General features: G+C 41.3%; 1 protein-coding gene across 1 annotated transcript in view; it reads left to right on the top strand.

Moving 5' to 3' along the window:
- LOC136835091 (transmembrane channel-like protein 5) overlaps positions 1-24876 on the top strand; it is a 617814-nt gene that overhangs the window by 228380 nt on the left and 364558 nt on the right. The window contains exons 5-6 of the mRNA XM_067098270.1: positions 18905-19055; positions 19455-19606. Of these exons, the coding sequence (XP_066954371.1) occupies positions 18905-19055; positions 19455-19606 (303 nt within the window). The remainder of the gene's footprint in view (positions 1-18904; positions 19056-19454; positions 19607-24876) is intronic.

The raw sequence follows: 24876 nt of genomic DNA, 5'->3' as shown, positions 1-24876 counted from the left end.
CAAGGAAACATCTTTGGCACCTGTCAGCTACCCACCTGGCAGGTGTTCGAAATGTCATTGCAGATTCTCTATCCAGGACAACTCCGCTGGAGTCGGAATGGTCCTTGGATTAGACATCGTTCGAGTGGATTTGTCTTCAGGTACCGGGTCTCCAGGTAGACCTGTTTGCCACAGAGAGCAACCACAAGCTTCCGTGTTACGTTGATCCCAATCTAGACCCTCTAGCTCATTCCATAGATGCGGTGTCAATCGACTGGAACAGATGGCAAAGGATCTATCTGTTTCCACCAATAAACCTACTGTTGAAAGTTTTACACAAACTCAGATCATTCAAAGGTCAAGTAGCTCTTGTGGCACCCAACTGGCCGAAGAGCAATTGGTTTCCTCTTCTACTGGAGTTGAAGCTCAGGCACAAACAGATTCCCAATCCAAGATTGACGCAAGTAGTGCAAACTCGGACTGTGTCAGCTTCCTCAAGAATTCTGAGTGCCCTAGCTTTATGGACTTCATGAAGTTTGCAGCTCAGAAAGACGCTAACATTGACCCTCTCAATACACTGTTCATAGAATCAGATAAGAGGGAATCTACACTTAGACAATATGACTCAGCAGTTAAAAAGTTAGCATTATTTCTAAGGGAATCTAAGGCTCAGATAATGACCACGAATCTAGCAATCTCTTTCTTCAGATCATTATTTGAGAAAGGACTTGCCACCAGTACTATTACTACAGCAAAATCTGCTTTAAGGAAAATATTTTTACATGGCTTTAATATTAACCTTACAGACTCATATTTTTCGTCAATTCCTAAAGCATGTGCTCCCCTTAGGCCAGCAACCGGTCCACACACAGTTTCCTGGTTCTTAAATGACGTACTTAAATTGGCATCAGACACTGATAACGAATTATGTACATACCCGAGTCTGTTAAGGAAGACGTTATTTTTAGTAAGTCTAGCCTCAGGAGCTAGAATTTCTGAACTATCGGCTCTCTCTAGAGAACCGAATCATGTTGATTTCCTCCAGTCAGGAGAAGTTCTGCTGTCTCCGGATCCCAAATTTCTAGCAAAGAAAAAGGATCCACAAAATAGATGGTCTCCTTGGAAGATTATTCCCCTTCCACATGATCTATCTTTATGTCCAGTTAACACTTTAAAAGCTTATTTAAATAGAACTTCTAATAGAACTTCAGGCCCTCTTTTTGTTAGGGAAGGTGGGGGTACCATTTCCTTAAAGGCCATCAGGCAACAAATTCTTTATTTTATTAAACAGGCTAACCCGGATTCAGTACCTAGGGTACATGATATTCGGGTGGTAGCCACCTCAACTAATTATTTCCACAATATGAATTTTGATGACCTTAAAAAGTATACGGGCTGGAAATCACCAACAGTATTTAAACGCCACTATCTTCAGTCCTTAGCGGCTCTTAAATATTCCACTGTAGCTGCAGGAAGTATTGTTCCTCCTGGCCCAGCTAAAGACTAGTATAACTTGTTTATCCTTGTTGTAATGTAATTCTTGTCTTAACTACCTATGGGTATTTTCTCTCGCCTACCTGCCTCGCTTGCTTACCCTGCTTCTAGCCTTTTAGGTCAGGTCTGCTTCACAGCCTGACTCCTGCCTGTAACATTGAGATCCTGTTTTTAAATCATAATCTGTTTAGCTTTAAGTATCTTGATGTTGTTTATTTGGTATTTTTAGGCTATGTGCCTTATAGTTTTAATTATATTTTCAACTCTATAATTTGGGGTTATTAAAACTCAGTATTGTTCTCTTAGTTTTATTTAGTTCCATTAAGGTAATCCTTTAGATGGTACCACCAAGCTATTGTATGGCTGATTCTCTGTTACTATTTCACTGGGTGACACAGGTCGAGCCCAGAAAAGGGATTTTGACAATGGAAAAATCTATTTCTGGGGGAAGACCTGTGTCACCCAGTGACCCATCCCTATACTTCTTTTCCCACCCGGATAGCATACCAAGCTTGTTGGGTGCTAATTTTGGGATGAAGATGGCGGGCGCGAGTGGTAGTGGCAGCGAGCGGAAGGTAAGGGGTAGATCGGCACACCCATTTTGGGGGCTTTGAGAATGGAGAAATCTGTTGGGCGAAGCATCTGTGATAGTGGCTACCACTCACCCCTTAGTGCATACCGACACCTTTGTGGTGATCGATCCAGGGGTAGTAACCCTGGCATTATGGATAGCTTTTTCTCTGGTATATTTAGCAATATTTATACCTAGAAATGTGTGCTATTAGAACCATTTCACTGGGTGACACAGGTCGAGCCCAGAAATAGATTTTTCCGTTGTCAAAATCCCTTTTTTGTTGAGTCTTGCTGTGCTGCAAATAGAATATACTATATAACTAAGAGGAAATTACTAAAATTCCTTACAGTGGAAACTTGAAGGAATTACTCAGCCTCATCTGTGGTGGACCAAATTGGCGTTGTCTATCTTTGGGTCAGGCTTGTCTTCCATTCCTCCACTACTAACAGATGATGGTAGCTTGGTTACTGGCGATAAGGAAAAGGTTTAAATGCTTCATTTGAAGCTAAGCAATCAGCTGAGGATGTCCCTCTCCCTGATACTTATCCTGAACGTATTCTTACAAAATTTGCATTTCACTCCAGGATTGTAACCCTTTAACGCCGACTGGACGTATTTTACGTCGACAAAAGTTGTCTGTCGGGTGCCGAGTGGACGTAAAATATGTCGACTACAAAAAGTTTTTTTTAAATATTCACGGAAAAATACTCATAGGCCTCGTTTGCGAAAAATTTTAAATCGCGCCTTGAGGGTTGCTGGGAGTTCATGGATCACGCTGTTGTTTTGTTTACAAGCGTGACCCAGTTGCGCATGCGCGAATTTCTTTCTTATCACAAAAGAAAGCATCAGCTAGCTCTGCTGAAAATCTCAGGAATTCTTGAGTCACTTTGTCGTAATTTTTGCACCGTTTTCTATTAGCCATAACATAACATTTTATATGTGAAAATGTGCACAATTTCATGTAGAATACAAAAACAATAACTCATGGTTGTAGCTTTTATCAATTTTGACATATTTTCATGTAAATCACGATAAGTGCCAAAATTTCAACCTTCGGTCAACTTTGACTTGACCAAAATGGTCGAAAAATGCAATTGTAAGCTAAAACTCTTACATTCTAGTAATATTCAATCATTTACCTTCATTTTGCAACAAATGAGAAGTCTCTAGCACAATATTTCGATTTATGGTGAATTTTTGAAAAAATCTTTTTCCTTACATCCACACTAACTCTGCTGAAAATCTTGTAAGAGCTTGACGCCGTCTCTTCCAAACACAGGTATGTTCGTGTGTTTGTCGTCCATCGGAGTGGACAAGACAACAAGAGCATCTCGTTTTCTTTCTCTACAGGAACGCGATTTCAGCCATACAATATTTCCGTCTGTTTCTCCCTAACCATTGTTGTCTTGATGTATGTACAATCCCCACTACTTGCATTGCCATGCAAGCATTCTAATCATGTACTCATAATGTTCCAATGAATCTTCTGTATCAAACTGTGTGTATGTTTCTGTTTGTGAAGACGCCAAACATCTCGCCACTCCAATGGACGACGAACACAGGAACACACACGTGTTTGGAAGAGACGGCATCAGGCTCTTACAATCTCAGAAATTCTTTAGTCACTTTGTCGTAATTTTTGCACCGTTTTCTATTAGCCGTTACATAAAGTTTTATATATGGAAATGTGCGCAATTTCATGTAGAATACAACAAAAAATAACTCATGGTTATAGCTGTTACCAATTTTGACATATTTTCATATAAATCACGATAAGTGCCAAAATTTCAGCCTTCGGTCAACTTTGACTCGACCGAAATGGTCGAAAAATGCAATCGTAAGCTAAAACTCTTACATTCTAGTAATACACAATCATTTACCTTCATTTTGCAATAAACGAGAAGTCTCTAGCACAATATTTCGATTTATGGTGAATTTTAGAAAAAAACTTTTTCCTTACCTCCGCGCACGGTAACTCTGTTAAAAATCTCAGAAATTCTTTAGTCACTTTGTCGTAATTTTTGCACCGTTTTCTATTAGCCATTACATAAAGTTTTATATATGAAAATGTGCACAATTTCATGTAGAATACAACAAAAAATAACTTATGGTTGTAGCTTTTATCAGTTTTGAAATACTTTCATATAAATCACAATGTGCCAAAATTTCAACCTTTGGTCAACTTTGACTCGACCGAAATGGTAAAAAAATGCAATTGTAAGCTAAAACTCTTACATTCTAGTAATATTCAATCATTTACCTTCATTTTGCAACAAACCAGAAGTGTCCAGCACAATATTTTTGAAAAAACTTTTTGTACTTACCTCCACTACTACAACTCTGCTGAAAATCTCAGAATTTCTTTAGTCACTTTATTGTAATTTTTGCACCATTTTCTATTAGCCATTACATAAAGTTTTATACATGAAAATGTGTGCAATTTCATGTAGAATACAACAAAAAATAACTCATTGTTGTAGCTGTTATCAATTTTGACATATTTTCATATAAATCACGATAAGTGCCAAAATTTCAGCCTTAACACTCAACTTTGACTCGACTGTCCCAAATGGTAAAAAATGCAATTGTAAAATAAAACTCTTACATTCTAGTAATATTCAATCATTTACCTTCATTTTGCAACAAACGAGAAGTCTCTAGCACAATATTTTTGAAAAAACTTTTTCCTTACCTCCGCGTGCTCTAACTGCTGAAAATCTCAGAATTTCTTTAGTCACTTTGTTGTAATTTTTGCACCATTCTCTATTAGCCATTACGTAAAGATTTATATATGAAAATGTGTGCAATTCCATGTAGAATACAACGAAAAATAACTCACGGTTGTCGCTTTTATCAGTTTTGAAATATTTTCATATAAATCACAATAAATAGAAAATTTCAGCCTTCAGTCAACTTTGACTCGACCGAAATGGTCAAAAAATGCAATTGTAAGCTAAAACTCTTACATTCTAGTAATATTCAATCATTTACCTTCATTTTGCAACAAGCGAGAAGTCTCTAGCACAATATTTCGATTTATGGTGAATATTTGAAAAACTTTTTGTTGTTTTTACGTTGGCAAGCTTCTTAACTCTGCTGAAAATCTCAGAATTTCTTTAGTCACTTTGTCGTAATTTTTGCACCGTTTTCTATTAGCCATTACATAAAGTTTTATACATGAAAATGTGTGCAATTTCATGTTTTACAACAAAAATAACTCATGGTTGTAGCTTGTATCAGTTTTGAAATATTTTCATATAAATCACGATAAATAGAAAAAATTCGACCTTCGGTCAACTTTAACTCGACCAAAATGGTCGAAAAATGCAATTGTAAGCTAAAACTCTTACATTCTTGTAATATGCAATCATTTACCTTCATTTTGCAACAAACGGGAAGTCTCTAGCACAATATTTCGATTTATGGTGAATTAAAAAAAACATTTTTTTACGTCCGTGTGTTACAAATTCATGCATCATTTTGTGATAATATTTTCTCTGTGTTGCTTTGATTGTTTTACAATTTGTTATATACCAAAATCATCGCAATTTAGTGTACAATACACAGAGAAAAAAAAAACTCATTAGCTTTAACCGTTTTGCTCACAGCGCGATTTTCGCGCTGTCATATATTCCAATATTTATATATGATATTTTTTTTTATTTCTGATGGTTGCATACTAAACTTCAGGCAATGAGAAAAAAAAGGGCCAAAAATTAACTCTTAATCTTAACTAAACGTGCTGTGATTTTTTGAAAAAAACTTTCTTTCCACTTCGGCGCCAACTCTCAAACCCCACCGGCATACGGCAGACACTTTTGTAAATAGAGGCTCGGCGTTTAAGGGTTAAGAAAATTCTTTATAATCATGATAGCTGGGGTGGAGAGGATCCTGATGATTTCTTTCCTTTCTTTTCACAAAGGCTAGTGTGTAATCTTTCAAGATTAGTAGATTCTATAGATTTTTATGTCAATGTAGTTTCTTTGCAGATGAGCTCAAGCTTAGTAATACAGTGCTTTTTCCAAAAAATGGCATATCTGCAGACTGCAGTCACTACAGGCCGATTTCTATTCTCCCTGTGCTCTCCAAAGTTGCTGAAAAACTCATTTCTGGATCGGGGTCCCGTGTCACCTGGTGAAATAGTCCATTCAGCACTTATTTCTAGGTAATTCCGTTGACTAGATACCAGAGAAAGCTAAATGAAATGCTGGTTAATTACTGCCCCAGAGCGAGCTCCACTAGATGGAGTCGTGTATGGAAAAGGGGTGAACTACAAAAACACGGAACCTTATCCTATAGAGATTCCCAATGTCAAAAGTTCCAACGAGAGAGGTGCCGATACAAGCCCATGCACTACTCGCGGACTGTATACAAGGCAACACTAGCCTTCCATTTTAGCACGTTTTTTTGCTCATACGTAATTTCGTTGTGATCCTTATTTTGTGCTTTATTTTGGATTTTTTATGGCATCCTCACAAGGTTCTTCTTCAATTACTTGAGTACCAGTGTTTTGTTGTTTTTAGGCGATTGAGGCTTCTTATTTTCCTTTAGTTTAATAATTAAAGGGATTTATAACGCCTGTCTCGATCTCCTCTCACGTCTGCCTCTTGACCTCTCTTGGTCTTGGGTCGGCATGTTTGTTTTGTGTTTTTATTTGTATCCCTTTTTATTTGGGATATTTTACCATTAATGATCCCTAACTTTAGTGGGTTTGATTAATTTTATGTTTGTTCTGTACCCATTTACTATGAGAAGTGCTGTTTAGCGTTTAGGCTCAAGCTACCCCTCGGGCCCATTCGCTTTTTATCATGGCTTCATTACGAGAGTGATTTTTATTACGGGAGTGATGTTTAGCGCCCCAGGCTTACGAGCTACCCACTCGGCCCATTCGCTTTTATCATGGCTTCATTACGAGTGATGTTTAGCGTTTAGGCTTACTAATTTCACCCCCTGGGGTCGCCCATTCGCTTTTATCGTGGCTTCATTTACGAGAAGTGTTGTTGAGCGTTTAGGCTACCTAGCTTCCCCCTCGAGCCCATTCGCTTATTATCATGGCCTCATTATGCTTTATTTTTGTCACTCACTTCTCTTAGCCTTTGGGGATCTTATTTTCATTGGTACTGTTACGGTTTTTACTTTGTTTTTATAATTTTGTTTATTTTGTGAATTTTGTGTTCCCTTCCTGGTCAAGTGCTGTCTTGCTGTTTAGGCTACGTGGTTCCCCCTCGGGCCGATTCTCTTCTTATTTTGGCTTTATTTTGCCTTGTTTTAGACTCACTTCTCTAAGTGTATGGGAACATGATTTTCATTGGTACATTTAATTTTTGACCTTGTGCTTGGATGCTTTTGAATTTTGTTAATTTTGGGATACTTTCATTTAACTGGAGGTCGGTCATGTCCCTTCACGTCCATGTTGTGTTGGGCCTGCCTATCCTCCTACATGTACCTTATAGACAATCTTTGTTTTATTATGATTTTTGAGTTATTGGTTAGCCATTACCCCTCTCCTAGGCTTCCTTCCTTTACATCGCCTCAGTTAGGTTAGCCTAGGGGTTGGCTGTAACACTTTTTCCCTTCGGGGAAAAATCGTTAAGGAGGGACGATCTCGATCTGTACGTATGAGTTTCATGTCGGTGATCTCGTTCTGTACATGTGTGTTTTATGTCTGGTGCTTCCCTTTGTTTGGTTTTGGCTTGGATATATTGCCTACGTCCACCCTCTCTCCCTGTTTCGGCTTTTCACTTAGGCTTATGTTCCTAATAAGTTAAGCTGGAATAGCGAGGGTTTACCTGCGTAGCCTATCCTAGTTCAATCCTTCTTTGGGTTGCTTACCAATGGTGACCAGGAGTGCTCTCCCACACCTGTTCACACTTCTTTTACCGACTATATATATGTTATTTTGTGGTTTCGAGAGTCCCCTTCTCTCCCTTTTATCCTTTGCTCTCTCTCTCCCCCCTGGTTTGTTTTCAAAGTTTGTTAACTTTCCAAGGCTTGAGAGCAATTATCCTTATTTTATGTTGTAGCCTACATCCCTCCTCTGCATTGATTGATTGTCCCTCGGTGTGTCTGAGTTGGCACTCCACCTGGACCTGGAGGTGACCAGGAGTGCTCTCCCCACTCCTGTTCACACTCCTTTTATCTTTCATTGCTCTCCTGGCCGTAGAGTTTTTGCCCTTCCTCTCTTTTTCTCTCGCTCTTGTCGTGCAACACAGCTTACATAGCGAGGGATCTATGAGAATCTCTGGGCGCCCGGGGAGTGCTGTCCCACCCCTGGTCGCTGCTTTGGGTTACCAACCTCCTGGCCTATCCTTCCCCCTTCCTTTTACGTCGACTATTTCCCTTCGTGGTGCTTCCTACATGTTCGCACCTCACTGTTGGGATCTCATACGAGGCCAGTTAGCGTTCTCCACCTAACTGTCTTCTGCTTTATTTACTTTTGGCGTTCCCCCTCCTTTTTGCTACTACCTGTTCGGTGTTTCGTTATCTTGTTGGGCGCTCTCCTTGCTTACTGCTACGGCGGTTTTAGTGTTTAGCGGTCGGCGTTTATTCCCCCCCACCGCTATCACTTCGTTCAGGATATCCTCCTCCGGGGGTTTTCCTCTCTTGGCTCGGAGTGCGCCCACTTCCGAACAGTTCATAACCTTCCCACATTTTGTTCAAACATGATCGCTCCGGAATGTTCCGTTGACTCTGTTTTTATGTCTATGAGTTTTGTCCTGTTAGCCCGGTTTTCTCTCCGGTTTTCTCCGGGGTTTTCTGGTCTGACTAGGCTAATGGCTTGCTACGGCACTCTGCTCCGCATCCGTTCCAGCATGCCCTTTTCTCATACGTTTTCGGCTGGTTTTGTCAAGTGCAGGAATGCTCCGCTATCCTGCAACAAACCAGCGGTCACGGAGTCTATAGCTCCCATTCCCGTGCGCAGTCTGTTTTGGATTTATAGTTTGGTACGGAAGGTTATGAAGTACAGCTATGCTCTCCTCGAGCAGACTTCTTGATGAACCCGTAGGTTTTATATATACCTGTCGGTTTCGTCTCCGCCAAACTCCGCCTCATGTGACTTATTCTTGACTCGGAAGGTTGTAAAATCGCTATGCTCTCTCCGAGCAGGCTACTTGATGAATCCGTAGGTTTTATTTACACCAGTCGGTTTTATCGCCGCCAAACGCCGCCTCCTTTGGCTTATTCTTAGTCGTTTGGCACCCGGCAGATTGCGTTGTACGCTATGCTCTCCCAAGCAGGCTACCTGATGAATCCGTAGGTTTCATATATACCTGTCGGTTTTACCTCCGTCAAGCTCCGCCTCATGTGGCTTATTAATAGTCGCTCTTTCGGCGATGAATCGGTAGGTTTCACATATACGTCTATCGATTTCACTCCGCCAAACTCCGTCTCCGGGCGGGATTTTCGTTATTTTGGTAGGTTTCATATAAACCTATCGGTTCTCCGCCTCTTGTGGCTTATTAATAGTTAATCTTTCGGTGTTTGGGCTCTCTCCGGGCGAGATTCTCGGTGGATCGGTAGGTTTCATATACGCCTATCGATTTCCTCCGCCAAACTCCGTTTCCGGGCGAGATTCTCGGTAAATTGGTAGGTTTCATATACACCTATCGGTTTTTCCTTCGCCAAACTCCGTCTTATATAACTTATTAATAGTTGTTCCTCCGGTGTCTGGGGTCCTAATTTTTCCCCCTCCTGGAGGCTGGCCGCAAGTCTCGTAACTCTTCGTTTCAAGTTAATTGTTTACGGAGAGTTTTCTGAAGACGTTGCGGCCTTCTGTCTCGTTCTCGGACCTGTGAACATCGTCCCGGAGCGATAAGTAGGTGCGGGAATAATTGAGACAAACCTTTTCCGCTTAGCTCGGAATTAGGTGAGGCAAACTTTTCCTTTAGGGGATTCGTTAACTTCTCATCCCTTTTCGACGGTTCCTGGTCTACCGTCCCTAAGGTGAAGTCAGTAAAAAAAAAAAAAAAAAAAAAAAAAGACCCTTTTTTAAACCAAGAAGACCCGCTCCGGGACCCCCTCAAGGACGTCTCGGATCTCTAATCCGGTGCCATCTACGAGTTTGGCCTCGTCTTCTGGAAAGGGACACGGCCCAAGCAAAGCAAGGCGGTTACCCCCTCCTTCCTTTGTTGAAAACTCTTTTACGGGTCTCCTTATAAGGAGCTCGATTTGAGGGTCATTGTCAACCTATTAAACTAACTATCTACCTCATGGTCCATGCCTTCCCTTTCCCAGGAGCTTAAATCCCAAGAGATTAATCTCAAGACTCATTGTCAATGGATCACCTATTAAGTCCTGCTCCGTTCTGGAATTCTATCGTTCGGACACCTCCACCTCTTTTCCCCTCCAGTCTGGGGAATCTTGGTGCCTTCCTTTATGCTTCCCAGCATGAAGGCACCCTCCTGTCGGGGTGTGGGCACACGGAGGTTGGTGGAAAGGCATATCTTCCCTTCCGGTCTGGTATCCTCTTATCCGGGTTTTACCAGACTGTCAGAACGAGCATGGCATCTGTCTGGCAGGATCCATAAGTGAGCCCTCAGCTAGGGGCTGGACACATCGTCTCCTGAGAACTCTAACGGAGTGGCAGGCGGAGAATTTCCAAGTTCACGCCAGCTGTGGGGTCTTACCGTGCTCTCTTTGAGAGCCCTGTTTCTTACCCCTTGTGCTCCGAATGTAGCCCTCTTATCAACAGGCTTGTTTTGAAAATGTATTGCTGAGGCATTTCCGGGAGACAGATATCACAGATACATTCACAGTGAATCTTCTAACCCCGGACTACGCTTCTAATTTATTCAGCGTACAGCTCCTAAGCTTCCGGAGTCAATTTTCGGAAGCTGAAACAGGGTGTAAGTCAGGCTTGCCCGTTCCGCCTTGAGCTGAAAAATCTTATGAACAGTTTCACCTGGAGAATTAATCTTTCCCCAGGTGGGCGTTGTTATGGCCCATCTGGGGCTACTAATGTTACCCAGAGCCTCCGTTCTCATGGGTGTCTACCCTACAAGCAGAAACGGTCTGATCTTGCCGGGACCTGTCCCAAGTCCGCAAGAAGTTCATGTAGTTCAAGAGCCCCCCTGCTCAGGCGGTGGTGCAGGCTCTTCAGGTCTCTGCCCCTAGACAGCCATCAGCTCTCACTCCCAGCCTCCACCTCGATGTGTGCGGGTTCAGCCAACACATCAGCCCCTTGTAACACCCCGTGTGTCTCTGCCTCCCCACGTGCCTCCGCTGGGTTTTCTTTGCTTCATACGAAAACCTAAGGAAAGAATTTTCACTAGACATTTGGCCAGAGGCTCTGACCCTCGGGGTTATCATAGGAGCAGGGAAGCATCCTACTTCTTTCCGAGAAATTGAGAAGGCATTCGCTTCACGGGAGGCAATCAAGCCTCCTCCCTGTAGTATTTCTCATATGGGTGGGAGGCTGTACCATTTTCGAGCCACTGGAACTTCAGTTCCTGGGCCCAGAGTATAGTTATCAGGGCCCGGTGGAGCTGGACTGTTGTTCCCCTCCAATCAGGTTCAATCAGCCTCCGGCCAGAGTTCTGGGGGTCTTTATGAATGGCCTGTCAGGCTTTTTCAGTCTGCCAAGGAAGTTCCCTTCCACTGGAAAATTTTTCCGGGCGTGTCCCGTTTGTTTTCCTTATTCATGCGGCAAGTCTCGGTTGCTTACAGTCTTGTGGGTTCGGATCCTACTGCGCCGTGGAGCCAGAACCACCTCTATAGACCTTTCCGACGCTTCCTTTCATATCTTGGTTGCAGAAAGGTCCTATCCTTCTTGGGATTCAGACTCGGGAGCAGGCGTGCCCCTTCAGGTTCATGCCCTCCTCAATGCGGCTCCAGAGTCTTTGCCAGTTTGAACAATACCATAGTTCAACAGCTCCGGTATTAGGAGGCTATGCTAGCTGCATATCTAGTTGCCTGGCTCATTTGGGCACCCAGCGTCGGGAATTGCCTGAGGGCGCCGGTCATTATAATCGGTTTCTAGAGTCTTTGGGCTTCTAAGTAACCAGGAAGGAATCCCACCTGATTCAGGAGGGTAGCCTTCCATAGTTATGAATCCAGTGGAAGTGGAAAGAGATAGCAAGGACGTCCTATCATTTCATCATCTCAAGCATACCTCTCGCCGTGCCCAAGAAAAGGTCCTGGGTTTTCTCCAGTTTGCTTCAGTGACGGTTCTCCTTCTGAAGTCAAAGCTGGAGTTTATGCCTGGGGTATGGTGGAGTCAGGGACGTGTCTCCCTGATTCCTCCTGCTTGAATAGTGGCCTCCGGCCTTGCACAACTATCAAGTGCTTACCGAAGTCAGTTCCTCTCCAGCTTTCCCCTCCGGCCTCAGTATTCCACACCGTCACCTCTCTGGGCGGGTGAGGTGGATATTTTTTTGGCCCAATGAAGTACATGGTGCTTAGTCGGTCACGTTCCGGCAGTTCCATATCAACGCTTTGGAGGGCGGTGACAGTCTTCCTGTCCTTGGGAAACTTCTTCCCCCCAAGAGGTTTCCTTTTAGGCTGGTTCTGGTCAAAACAGCAATAGTGCGCTGCGTGAACAAGTGGTTTTGGACTCGAATTGCTTCGTTCAGGTTATGGTTCATTCTTCTCCATAACCAACAGACGCAGGTGCCTCTGTCTACCACCCTTCTTGTAGGGGTCCAAAAGGTCACTGCTTTTTCCCTATCCAGGGCCTCCCCCCCTGGTGTCGGAATAGTCCTTAGACGGAGCGTCATTCAGGTAGTCTTGTGACCTTTTCCTGGGCCTGGAAGTAGGTCTGTTTGCAACCCAATTCAGCCACAAACTATCAAGCTGTCCCGTCTGGTATAAACTCAGCCTCGCGCCAGCCCCTCAAACTCTGATGTCCTGGCTTTGTGGTCTTTGTGAATCTTACAGTTTAGGAGGAAACTGATATTGGTCCTGTTATTACTGTTTTCCTGAAATCAGTTAAGGATCCTACTCTACTGCAGTATGGTTCTGCAGTTAAGTAACTAGCACTCTTCACATAGTTTTCGAAGCTACAGTACTGATGCGGCCACATTGGCCTCGAGGAAAGTGTTTTGTTGGAACTAGACTCACAGGCCCTTAACTTTCATCCCTAAGGTCTGTGTTCGTCTAAGAACAGTACTCCGTCCACATTCGGTTTCCTGGTCTTTGAGTAATGTATCGGAGTTAGCTTCGGTAACCAACAATCATCTTGTTCTTACCTTTCCTTGTTAAGGAAGTCCCAAAAAAAAAAAAATTTTTTAATCAGCTTAGCTTCTAGTGTTAGTTTTCCTGTACTGTCTGCCCTGTCTGGCGGAACCAATCAGTTTGGTTTCCCCTCATCAGGGGTAGTGTTGTGAATTCCTCACCCTAACTTTCTATCTACAATTGAAGGTCCTCATTTTCGGTGGTCACCTTGGAAAGTACTCCCTTTACAAGGTCTGTTTCTGTGTCCAGTTTTCTCCTTGCAGGCTTTTTTAGACAGGACCTCGCAAATTTTGTCAGGTCCTCTCCTTTAAAAAAAAAAAGGGGGCACTGTCATTGGGTCTGCTATTAGGCAGGAAGTATTTTCTTAATACAAGCCTATTCAGGTGCTATTCTAAGCTCATGATCTTAGACGGTGACCACTTACATTATTTTCATTACATGAACTTAGAGGACCTTACTAATGTTCAGGGTAGAATTCTCCTAGTTTTCAACGTTTCTATTTAAGTCTTTAATAGCATAAGAATGATGTTTATTTCTCTGTTATTATTTCACCGGGTGACACGGGACCCCGATCCAGAAAAAGGATTTTGACAAAGGAAAAATCTATTTCTGGAGAGGGGCCCGTGTCACCCGGTGACCCACCCCTGTTTTTCATTCTCTCCCTCCCTTGATAAACTTCATTCTAGTGAGGTGGGTGCTAACATGGAATGCGGCTAGTGTTGCCTTGTATACAGTCCGCGAGTAGTGCATGGGCTTGTATCGGCACCTCTCTCGTTGGGACTTTGACATTGGGAATCTCTATAGGATAAGGTTCCGTGTTTTTGTAGTTCACCCTTTTCCATACACGACTCCATCTAGTGGAGCTCGCTCTGGGGGTAGTAACTCCAGCATTTCATTTAGCTTTCTCTGGTATCTAGCAACGGAATTACCTAGAAATAAGTGCTGAATGGACTATTTCACCGGGTGACACGGGCCGCTCTCCAGAAATAGATTTTTCCTTTGTCAAAATCCTTTTTTAAGCCACTATATAAGTATGTTGAATCTAAAGGATTGTAAGCTGTTAGTCAATATCCATATAGGAAGCAGTTAGGTACCTGCAATGCTCTTTTAGATTTGATATACCATTTACAAGAGAATAGGGGTTTTGAGTATAGAGTAATTCAAATACATTTTAGTGCTGTTTTCAACTTAGTAGATCACCAAGCACTTGTTTAGAAACTTTAGAATCTTAGAGTGGATGGATATGTTTAAGGTTTACTTAAGGATTTTCCTATAGGTAGACAGCAGCGAGTTGTTGTTGATGGGATCTTAAGCAAATCAAGACCTATTGTGTCTGGAGTTCCAGAGGTAGTGTCCTTGGTCCACTGTTATTTTTAGTGTATACAAGTGATATGGTTGTTGGCCTGAAAAACCAGATGGTTCAGTGTGCTAGTAATGCAACACTTACAGGTGTAAAGTCTCCAGTTATGAGAAATGAAGCTGCCCTTAGTCTCAAGTGTGACTTGGACCAGATTACTTGGTAGGGTATGAGGCTGAACTCCAGTAAAACAAAAACAAAAAAAAAAAACTACTGATTAGCAGAACCCATAAAGATTTTCTACCTCATCCTTCCCTTTAGGTGGATGGGGCTTTACTGAATGAGTGTGAAGCTTGAACTATTGTAGGTGTAACCGTTGACTCACGTCTTACTTTTAAGAAACATCTAAAGAAAGTGTCGGTAAATGATGCATGAATGTTAGTTACAGTAATCCTTCAATTATCCGGATCGCTGTTATCTGGAACTCAACATTATCCAACACACTTGGACCAGGGACCAAGGCCCCAAAGATATATGATATATATGAATTTCAAAAAATTGGAAAAAACCACTCTCCGATGGTTGGCAAATCTGCATGGCCTCAGGTAATTGTTGATAACACTGTTTACACTCAGACAGACTAAGAAGGAGTTTTGGGGGGCGGTGGGGGAGGCCTTGAGAAGTTTAAGAGGTAGGGGGTCAGATGGCTGGGTTTTTTGGAAGGGGGTGGAGCTGTGGAGCAGTTTCTATGGTTGGGAGGGTTTGGGGATGTAGTGTTGGATGGGTGAAGAGGGCTAGGTACACATCTGACTTGATACAGCTTTTCTTTTTTCTTGTTGCTATGCTTATGACTTTTTATTTATATTTTACTCTATTCTCATTCATATATTTTATTGTATTTTGTACTTTCTCATTTTTTATTTTTACAACCCATAAGATAAGCATAATTGTGTGAGTAGGGTACAAAAGAGAGAGAGAGAGAGAGAGAGAGAGAGAGAGAGAGAGAGAGAGAGAGAGAGAGAGAGAGAGAGAGAGAGAGAAAACAACTCGGATGAAATATCACCAGTGATAAAATATTCTCTTGTGTAATGTTATATATGTGATAATTATACTTAGAGTCAACCAGACTTTTAATGAAAAACTGAACAGTAAATCAAGAAAAGCAAAGAAGAAAAATGGCAAATGTGAGACCGCAGCAACAAGCATACACAAATGCACACACTATGTAGTGACTTGTTAGAACTTTTGTCTTGTTGGGCTTATGATTCTTTATTTATATTTTATGCTATTGTCATTTATATTTTTACTGTATTTTCTAATTTTTTTATTTTTGCAACCCAATTGATAAATGCAATTGTGTGCGTAGGGTACATGAGAGAGAGAGAGAGAGAGAGAGAGAGAGAGAGAGAGAGAGAGAGAGAGAGAGAGAGAGAGATGAAATCTCAACAGTAATAAAATATTTTCCTGTGTGCTGTTATAATATGTGTGATAATCATACTTAGAGTCAACCTACCTGACCGGTCAGCTAACATACATGTAAGAAAACATACACTTGTAAATCAGAATACTATATAACTCCAATTTCTTTTCTTTTCAAATTTTGATGGCCATCAGAAAACATAAAAGTGAATTAAAGTCAATTTTTCTTTAATCTAAGTTTCTTTTCTCTTCATTACATTCATTTTCAGTACTTATTTTGCAAAAACCACAAAAAAACACGCACAATACCTATCACAGCTAATAAAACAGACAGTCTCAATAACACGTTTTCACAGAAAACATAACAATACAGGTAAAGAGGCACCTCCAAAAAAGTTCAGTTCACAGTAAATCTGGAGAAATCATCACAGCTGGAAATAATACTCCATTATAACATCCAGTACATAACAGACTTTTAGAAGGCACAACTGTAGAGAATTTCACAATAAAAGCTTCTTCATTATAAACACAAGTGTTATCAGTGCATTTATGTAAACCTTTGTAACACTAGCATCAAAACACCCACCTATACTGTCTTGCAAGTACACAGATAGCACCCTGCAGTTTTTGTGCAATCTGCATTGGGACTACAAGCTGCCATTGCTTCTATACATTCATCTGTATATCAAAGCAAGATTCTCCATCACTAGTAAATCCTGACTTGCTGATGCAAGAGTAAGCAATTACATCCAAAATGAGGAAGGTTCACCATAAACAAAATTGAAATGTGGAGTTGGATAACAGCACAAAAAAGAAACAGACATTAAAATAAAGCAATAAAAGATATATACAAACAATAAAATCATTCAAATATATATATATATATATATATATATATATATATATATATATATATATATATATATATATATATATATATATATATATATATATATATATATATATATATATATCATATATATATACCACAGGTGAAAAATATATATATAAAATATATATATATATATGTATAGGTCCTGACCGGTTTATTACTTTATTTCCAAGCCTTCTGTCAATGGCTTAGAAATAAAGTCGAAAACCGGGTCGGGACCTACACCCCATCTCTTATTTTTTCACCTGTGGTAATGTGATAAATGAATCATGTACAAAAGTGATAATAATATATATATATATATATATATATATATATATATATATATATATATATATATATATATATATATATATATATATATATATATATAAATATATATATATAAATATATATATATATAAATATATATATAAAATATATATATATGTATATATCTGTCTCGGAACATGGCGGGGAAGTCTCTGCTCTTGTTGTTGAAAATCGACACGGGCTAGGTGTGTTTTCGCACATCCAGGTTTACCTGAAAGAATAGTCTGGCGCCAGGCAAAAAGTTAAGGGAAAAATGGTCTTATAGATTAGGTGGTTAAAGCTTAAGATCCTAGCTCCCCTTTGCATGCCTTGCACCTATTATACCTATAACCTCTCTGATCTGAACTCACAAACACTACCCCACAGGAGGGGGTAAATCTAGGTGTGTTCTTGTAGTAGGGGGGTTGAAGGTGGGGGAGCTATTGTGTAGTAGGCCTGGGCATATCCGGCCAGGAGAATGGAATGCGTCCTGGGTTCAAAATAAAGTGGGAGACCCTCTTTTTCAGCTTGACTCTTAGTTAACTGATATGCTGGATTTTATTAGAAATCAATTGCCTGGCAATTCTCTAGGAGGGAGGAATATAAATTCTTGACACTATATATATACTCTATATAATAAAAAGACCATGTTTTGATAGATACATTCCAATTAATATACAGTAAACCCCCATATTTATGGGGATGCGACACACCCCCATGAATAGCTAAAATCCTTGAATACTTATAACCTCTCTAAAAACACTTAGAACTGCCTATTTTGATAGTTTAAACACAAAAAAAACCCTCTAAAAATGCTTATACTTGAGTATTTCAGTAGTTTTATCACAAAAAGTGCATTTATTCATGAAAATATGAAAATACAGTAATTAGTGAATATTTCTCAGTGAGAAATACCGCGAATGGGCGAATTTTCTGCAAATAATGGGTAGATACATTCCACAGAGAAATCCGCAAATATGTGAGTCTGCGAATAGTGAGACCACAAATACGGGAGGTTTACTGCAGTGCCATTTTAACTCATGCTCAGTGCCCTACCTCTTGGCCATTCCATTTGCCAGACTGGGTAGGAGGTTACAGGAGTCATTGTAGCCCTTACTCTCATACATGGCTGGGAGTGTGAAGTTCTTGGTAAGATTCAACTAAGTTGTCAGAGATGACCTCCCACCCAAGTTTGTATTTCCACAGGAACAAATATAATTTTAAGTTATTTATATTTTTCTAAGGAATATGAATCTTGAGTTGTTATCATAATCCCACCTCAACGGCCCTGCTTTATCCCATGGCCAAAGGAAAAAGTAACTAGTGAGGGAAGGCAAGTGAAGAGTATTCCTTCACGCACCCTTATAACCACTAGTTAACGACCTTGTCACAAAGTTCAATGACTGTTCCAGCTAGTTCATATGCCAGAAAAATTTAAATTACTTAAAAAATATGGTGCTATTGGGATGGTAGTGATATTTTTTCTTTGAGGTAATACTGAGTATGTGTCAACATTTTTACCATGAGAATTCATTGTTTTTCTACTTGGTAATGATGCTAGAAAGTAACGCTCATCAGAGCCAAGGACCGAGCCAGCATGTGTTCAGTGATAGAATAGTGTTTACTGTACAGTTAAATAGGGTGCCATTCGCTACTCTTTTTTGACATATAAATTGCAGTATGCATTGTATTCCTTTTATACCATAGCTAAGAGTAGAACTTCTTTAGCATTTCAGTACCTGACAAGAAAAGTGTGTAGCATTTTGCATTTCATTTTCCTTAACAGGGAAGCTTTAAGAGAATTATGCAAGCCTCTGAAAGTTAAAAAGGAAATTAGACGACGGCTTACAGCTCGCCAGACATCTTCTAGAACTGCTGCTCGCACAATATCTGGGTGGAAGGCGTATAAATATACAGTGAGCATGCACTGGTATAAGGTATGTCATTTGGCAAAGTAAATACAGTATCACAGTGTAGAGAGAATCAAATTTGACTTACTAAATATTTTGCCTTTACATGTTACCTGTAGTTTCAGCACATTACAGTAATACTCATTTCATTTCTAGTAAATTCTCAGTAGCTTTGATTTTCAAAAGTATTTTCTCTTTGTTTACCAAACTACTGTCTGCATATTCCTTTCTTATTATTTGGTAGGAATCTTTGTTTACTTTATTAAATTTTGAAGATTATCAGGTAGTTCAGTATACAGTATGTCATGCACTTTTTTTGACTTGTAAACTTATCTCCTAGTTAAACAGAATATGAATAATTGAGAGAAGTTAATTTGTCATTTATATTCATGTCATGAAATAATCCTTATGTGCTTTTATCTCTAGATGATTCAGTCAGTCCAAGATACATTCCATGACTACAGTCTGTGGCATAAAGATCTAAAAGAAATAGAAGGGACTTTTGGAACTGGCGTTGGATCTTACTTTAGGTTCCTACGTTATCTTTTCATCCTGAATCTAGTTATTTCGCTTCTTGTGTAAGTAATAATGCTAGAACTTAAACACTTTATTTTGCAAGTTTTCTTTCCCTTATTTTCTTTGTTTTTAAATTACTTTTTTATATATGTAACTTACCAAATAATTACATAGCTATAGTTTCTACTTAAGCAGCAGCTCAAAATTCGAAATTCGCAGTAGCGCTCTTTTGTTTTGAGTGTAGGTATGTTGTCCTGCCCACTTTCGGGGAAGAATAGGTACAACTTAGCTAAGGAGCTCAATTCGTTTCTGCCGGTTAATGACTGAACACCAGTTATTAGCAGCTTTCGTTTTCGTTTTCACTGAATGTCGGAGATCGTCTTTGGTGAAGTACTCTTTTGTTGGTAGTGCAGCTATTAGCTTAGCTAGATTTTTGGACAATTTGAGTGGTATTTATTCATTTGGAATTCTTGACCATTATGTCTGACTCTAGTTTATCCAGCTTTAGGTACTGCAGCAAAGGCTGCAAAACTAGACTCATGTCGGTAAAATACGACCAACAGACAAATTGTTGTACTTGTAGGGAACAAATTTGTTCCCCTGATTTGACTTGTGACAAATGTAAAGACTGGGATCAGGATAAATGGAAAACTTTGCAGTCTCATTTAGACAAATTGAAAAGGGACAGAATTAGGAAAGCTACAGCTAGGGCCGAAGCTAAGGCTTCTGCTAGTATGGGCCATTCTTCAAGGGAAGATATTGATGTTTTACCTATCCCTTCGACGCCTGTGACAGCTTTTTCTCCCATTTCCAGCCCTCCAGCTTTTCCCATCACTCCTGTACCTAATTCTTATTCTGCTGAACCCAATGCCATTGCCAGCTTAGAAGCATGGGTAGACCAGAAATTTAATTTACTTGTTAATACGGTGTCCCAAATTGGGAATTCTGTGAAAGTCCTAATGGACAAATTTAATAGTGTTGTGTTAAGTGATGTGTCAGTGGAGGGGGCGGCTGTTCGTCCCACCGATGCTCCTAGACCAAGGTCCCTGCTAAACTCCCCTTGCAAACATGGGAGGAAGCAAACTGACAGTCTAAGGGAGGTCAGTGGGGTTTGCCCACAAGCAGTCGTCGCCTCATCCGAACCCGTTGTCCACTGATCCCAGGCCGCGGATGAATATCGTTGGAAAGGTATTAGGATGGATACGCACACTCTTTCTTCAAGTGGATCAGACTTGCCCACATCTAAGAGACGCAGTGACCGTTTCTCTCATGTATCTAGACCACTGAAAAGGCTAGGCGCTTCTATGGACTCTCCCCTGCCTCGTAAGCGAGCAGCTGAGAGAGATCATAGCCCTCTCCGTCTTGTAGTTTCTGGGCCACGACAAGAGATTCTCGCTCTTTTCTCGCGCAAGAAAACGCCCATACAATGTTCAGAACGCCAGTTCACAGACGGTTCAGGATCCGACCTTTCACCTTCAGAGCGCCCAAAGTCCAAGCGCCCAATGTCCGAGCATCCAAGATCCGAGCGCCCATCATCGTTTGAGCGCACACCTTCGTCGGAGCGCCCATCACCTGAGCGCACTGCTCCAACCTTACCTGTTCGGGAACGCCCAGCTTCCAAGACGGAAGAGCCCATGTTGGTCCCCTCAGAGCGGGAACGGCAGTCTTCAGAGCACCCATTATTGGCGAACCAAGCGTCCACGGACAGAGCTTTTGCTTCTACAGCGGGTGGGCGCATATCATCCATGCGCCCAGCCGTGGGTGGCGCATCTTCAATCAACCCCTCTTCTCATGCAGTCATGACCTCTCAGCAAGAATTTTCTTCAGTCCCTATAGACCCTTCTTTGCGCGCCGCTTCAACTCCGGCTTGAAAAAGTGTTGAGCCTTCTTGAGAAACCAACTCCAGTGGTACAGGACCCCGTAGAACCTCCAGGATCTCCTGTTTTGTCCGCCGAAGATCCTGTAGAAGAGGAACAACCCACCTCTCATTACTCGGCTCTACTGAGGTTTTTCCTGGTCTGCTACCCGTCGTCCTTCTCCCCAGTCATTCCTTTATCGCCGGGTTCAGCTTACCTCGGCATGCGTCAACCTCCAGGTACCACCAGACTTCCGCGCCTGGTGTTATCTTTGTCTTCGAAGAAAGCTTTCGGCCGTATGGATGCCTGGCTTGCAGAGAATAGGAAAGTCAAGAAGGCGGTTTTCTGTTCTTCTCCTTCTCGCTTAGTAAGACAGAAGTATCTGGCTTATGCAACGGGAGAAGCTCCGTCCTTGGGAGTCGCTGCCCCCTCTCAAGGAGACTTCTCCAGTATTATCGATGCTTCTCGTCGTTCGGCCTTCGCTTCAGCAAGAATTCTTTTTTCATCCTCTGAATTGGACCACCTTCTCAAAGATATTTTTAAAGTATTTGAGATTTTTAGTTTCTTAGACTGGACTATAGGAGCCTTGACTAAGAAAATAGAAGACTGTGCGTCACTTCAAGAAAACTTCACATCGGACCGGCTGGGTGTTTTGGGGTGCGCAGATAGAGCTGTTAGAGATGGAGCAGTAGAGCTAGCTACCATCTATACTACGGGAGTACTCAAGAAGCGAGATTTGTGGTGCTCGTTTGCAGCTAAAGGTGTCACTCCGTCAGAACGTTCCTCGCTTCTGTTTGCGCCTGTAGTCAAGGATAACCTTTTTCCGCAAGATATAATAGATAGAATTTCAGTCGATCTTCAGAAGAAGTCTACCCAAGATCTCATCACACAATCCACCAAGAGATCGTATTTTCCTACGAGAACAACCTCTACTGCAACTACTATGACATCGTCACCCCTGCAACAACATCCCTTTCGAGGAGGTAGAGGCCGTCTACAGTCCCGTCCGAGAACCAACCTTCGAACCTCCAAACCATCTAGGAAACCATTCAAGTCTAACATCAGGAAATGAGACTTCGGTCCTCCGTATCCCAGTGGGAGCAAGACTGTCACATTTCTGGCCAGCATGGGAGAAGAGAAATGTGGAACTGTGGGTACTGAAAGTTTTAAGAGAAGGTTATACAATCCCCTTCGAGGAAAAACCTCCATTAGTAACCTCTCCAATCAACTTAGCAGCCTACTCAGTAAACTCAGAGAAGTTTTCTGCCTTATCTCGAGAAGTTTCAGCCCTTCTGGAAAAGAGAGCAATAGAAATAGTAGGGAATGTAAACTCAGGGGGATTTTACAACCGTCTCTTCGTGGTTCCCAAATCATCGGGAGGATGGAGACCTGTCCTGGACGTCAGTGCCCTGAACCGCTTCGTTCAAACAACGAAATTCAGAATGGAGACAAATCAGTTAGTTTTGTCAGCCATCCATCAGGGAGACTGGATGCTCACGATCAACATGCAAGATGCTTACTTCCATATTCCAATTCCTCCGGACTCCAGGAAGTATCTAAGATTCGTGTTCCAGGACAGAGTCTTCCAGTTTCAGGCACTCTGCTTCGGACTATCCACAGCCCCTCAAGTTTTCACCCAGGTACTCGTGCCCCTTACGAAGTGGCTTCATCTAATAGGGATAAACATCTCTCTGTACCTGGACGACTGGCTTCTTCGTTTCCCATCGAATTATCAATGCACGGAGGACTTACGGAAAACACTTCGCCTCGCCCAAGAATTAGGACTTTTAGGCTGGCAGCCCAGAGTGTTTATTCCGAGTCTTGAATACAAAAGATTTGACCCCCTAGATAAGTAGTGCCTACCCCCAACATCTCAAAAATGTATCGCTGCCGGATCAAAACTCTGGCTTTTGCATCAAAAAATGAACCCTAAAAACTGAAAAAAAATTTTTTTGTCAGAGTGAAAAACATACGCTTGAAACTTTTCCTAAACCTTCCTTGGAGTCCCCTGAACACAGAATGAGCAATGCCAGCAATGTCAAGGCTGGCTTTATGTCCGCCAGCAGCTTCCAAAGGGGGTTTCAAATTCACGTTTATTCTGAGTAAGGAACATATGCCTAAAACTTTCATAAAAACCTTCCTTGGGACCCCAAGAACTCAGAATGACCATTGCCAGCAAATTTCTCTCTGGCTTTCCACCCGCCAGCAAGCTTAAAAGGAGGTATGCAGTGCAATTATGTGACAACAATGCAGAAATATGAATGAAGTAGAAATTATTCCCTTTTAACATTGTATTTGGAAGAAAAAATGGTGCATATTGATACAAATCCAGATGTAACCAAAAACTTTCTCTATGAGTGCCGAGTTGTCGTCTGGCAGCAGGATCAGGAGGTAAACTATCAGCTGATGCCGTGAAGCTTGATGTCGTGTACTGGACGCCTAAGCTATAGATATTGTTTTCACTGTAAGATAGGTGAGCTTTTGCCATTATTACTTCATAATATACATCAGGAATGTATTTAGCATACATATTTATGTGAACGTAACCTGTAAATGATCGCACCGAGCATTTATTGCCCAGAAAAATAATTATATGTGCCACTGTGATGTAGCTCTACAGTTTTGTGTCCATAAAGAAATTGATCTGGTATACGTATGCTTCTGGGTATGCATTGCACAGTCTAGCCATTCAGTTGTACGGAGTAATTTGTAAATAGTGCAAAGTGTAAGAATGGTAAGGCAAATTAGTCATTAGAAGTAATAAAACTGATACTGAGCAGAGGATATTTGGGTACTTTGTGAGCGAGAGACTTCAGTCAGGTGCCTGTGTGCGTTGCAGTGATATGCCAAAGGTAGCATGAAAAGTAATATTATTTTGATGTGAAAATAACTCAAGCAGAATCTTACGCAAAACAGTTATACTGCTATGACTATATGTATGAAAGACAACAAGATCTTGATCTATTATAATTATGTGAAAGTTCAGTTGGCGGAATTGTGGCACCAGCGCTAGTTGTTTCCCGCCATTCAGGAGAACATCCAGCAAAGTAAACTCAGCTCTTGAGAGTGAAACATGACAACAAAAATATCAACACTCTCATAGAAGGAATGAAAAACACATGCAATCCTTTTACCATTGCCCCTAGTTCAGGACTCTATAACCTATCCTCAGGAAAGGCAGCACAAGATGCTACGAAAGAGTATCTTTTAGGGACCTTAAACAGAGAAAAGCAAATGAGACAGTTATTTGAGGCTGAATATTCGGATGAGACACGGTTCTTAAAACGTGTACCGAGAATGAGGGTGATGAACTTTGCAGCAGAAAATGTCAAGCCTTCACGAACCATCAAGGATGTAAATACAGCTGAGGGAGTACGGGATGTCTTTGGCAGGATTCTCACCATTTCAGCAAGAACAAAAAAGAATGTCAATCTTCGTCATTTGCTAAGCTTCCCAGTCACCACTGTCCCACTGGT

This window comes from Macrobrachium rosenbergii, chromosome 54, assembly GCF_040412425.1.
Source record: "Macrobrachium rosenbergii isolate ZJJX-2024 chromosome 54, ASM4041242v1, whole genome shotgun sequence".
Taxonomy (NCBI): Eukaryota; Metazoa; Arthropoda; class Malacostraca; order Decapoda; family Palaemonidae; genus Macrobrachium; species Macrobrachium rosenbergii.
The sequence above is the reverse complement of the archived record's forward strand: the minus strand, read 5'-3'. Positions and strand labels throughout refer to the sequence as shown.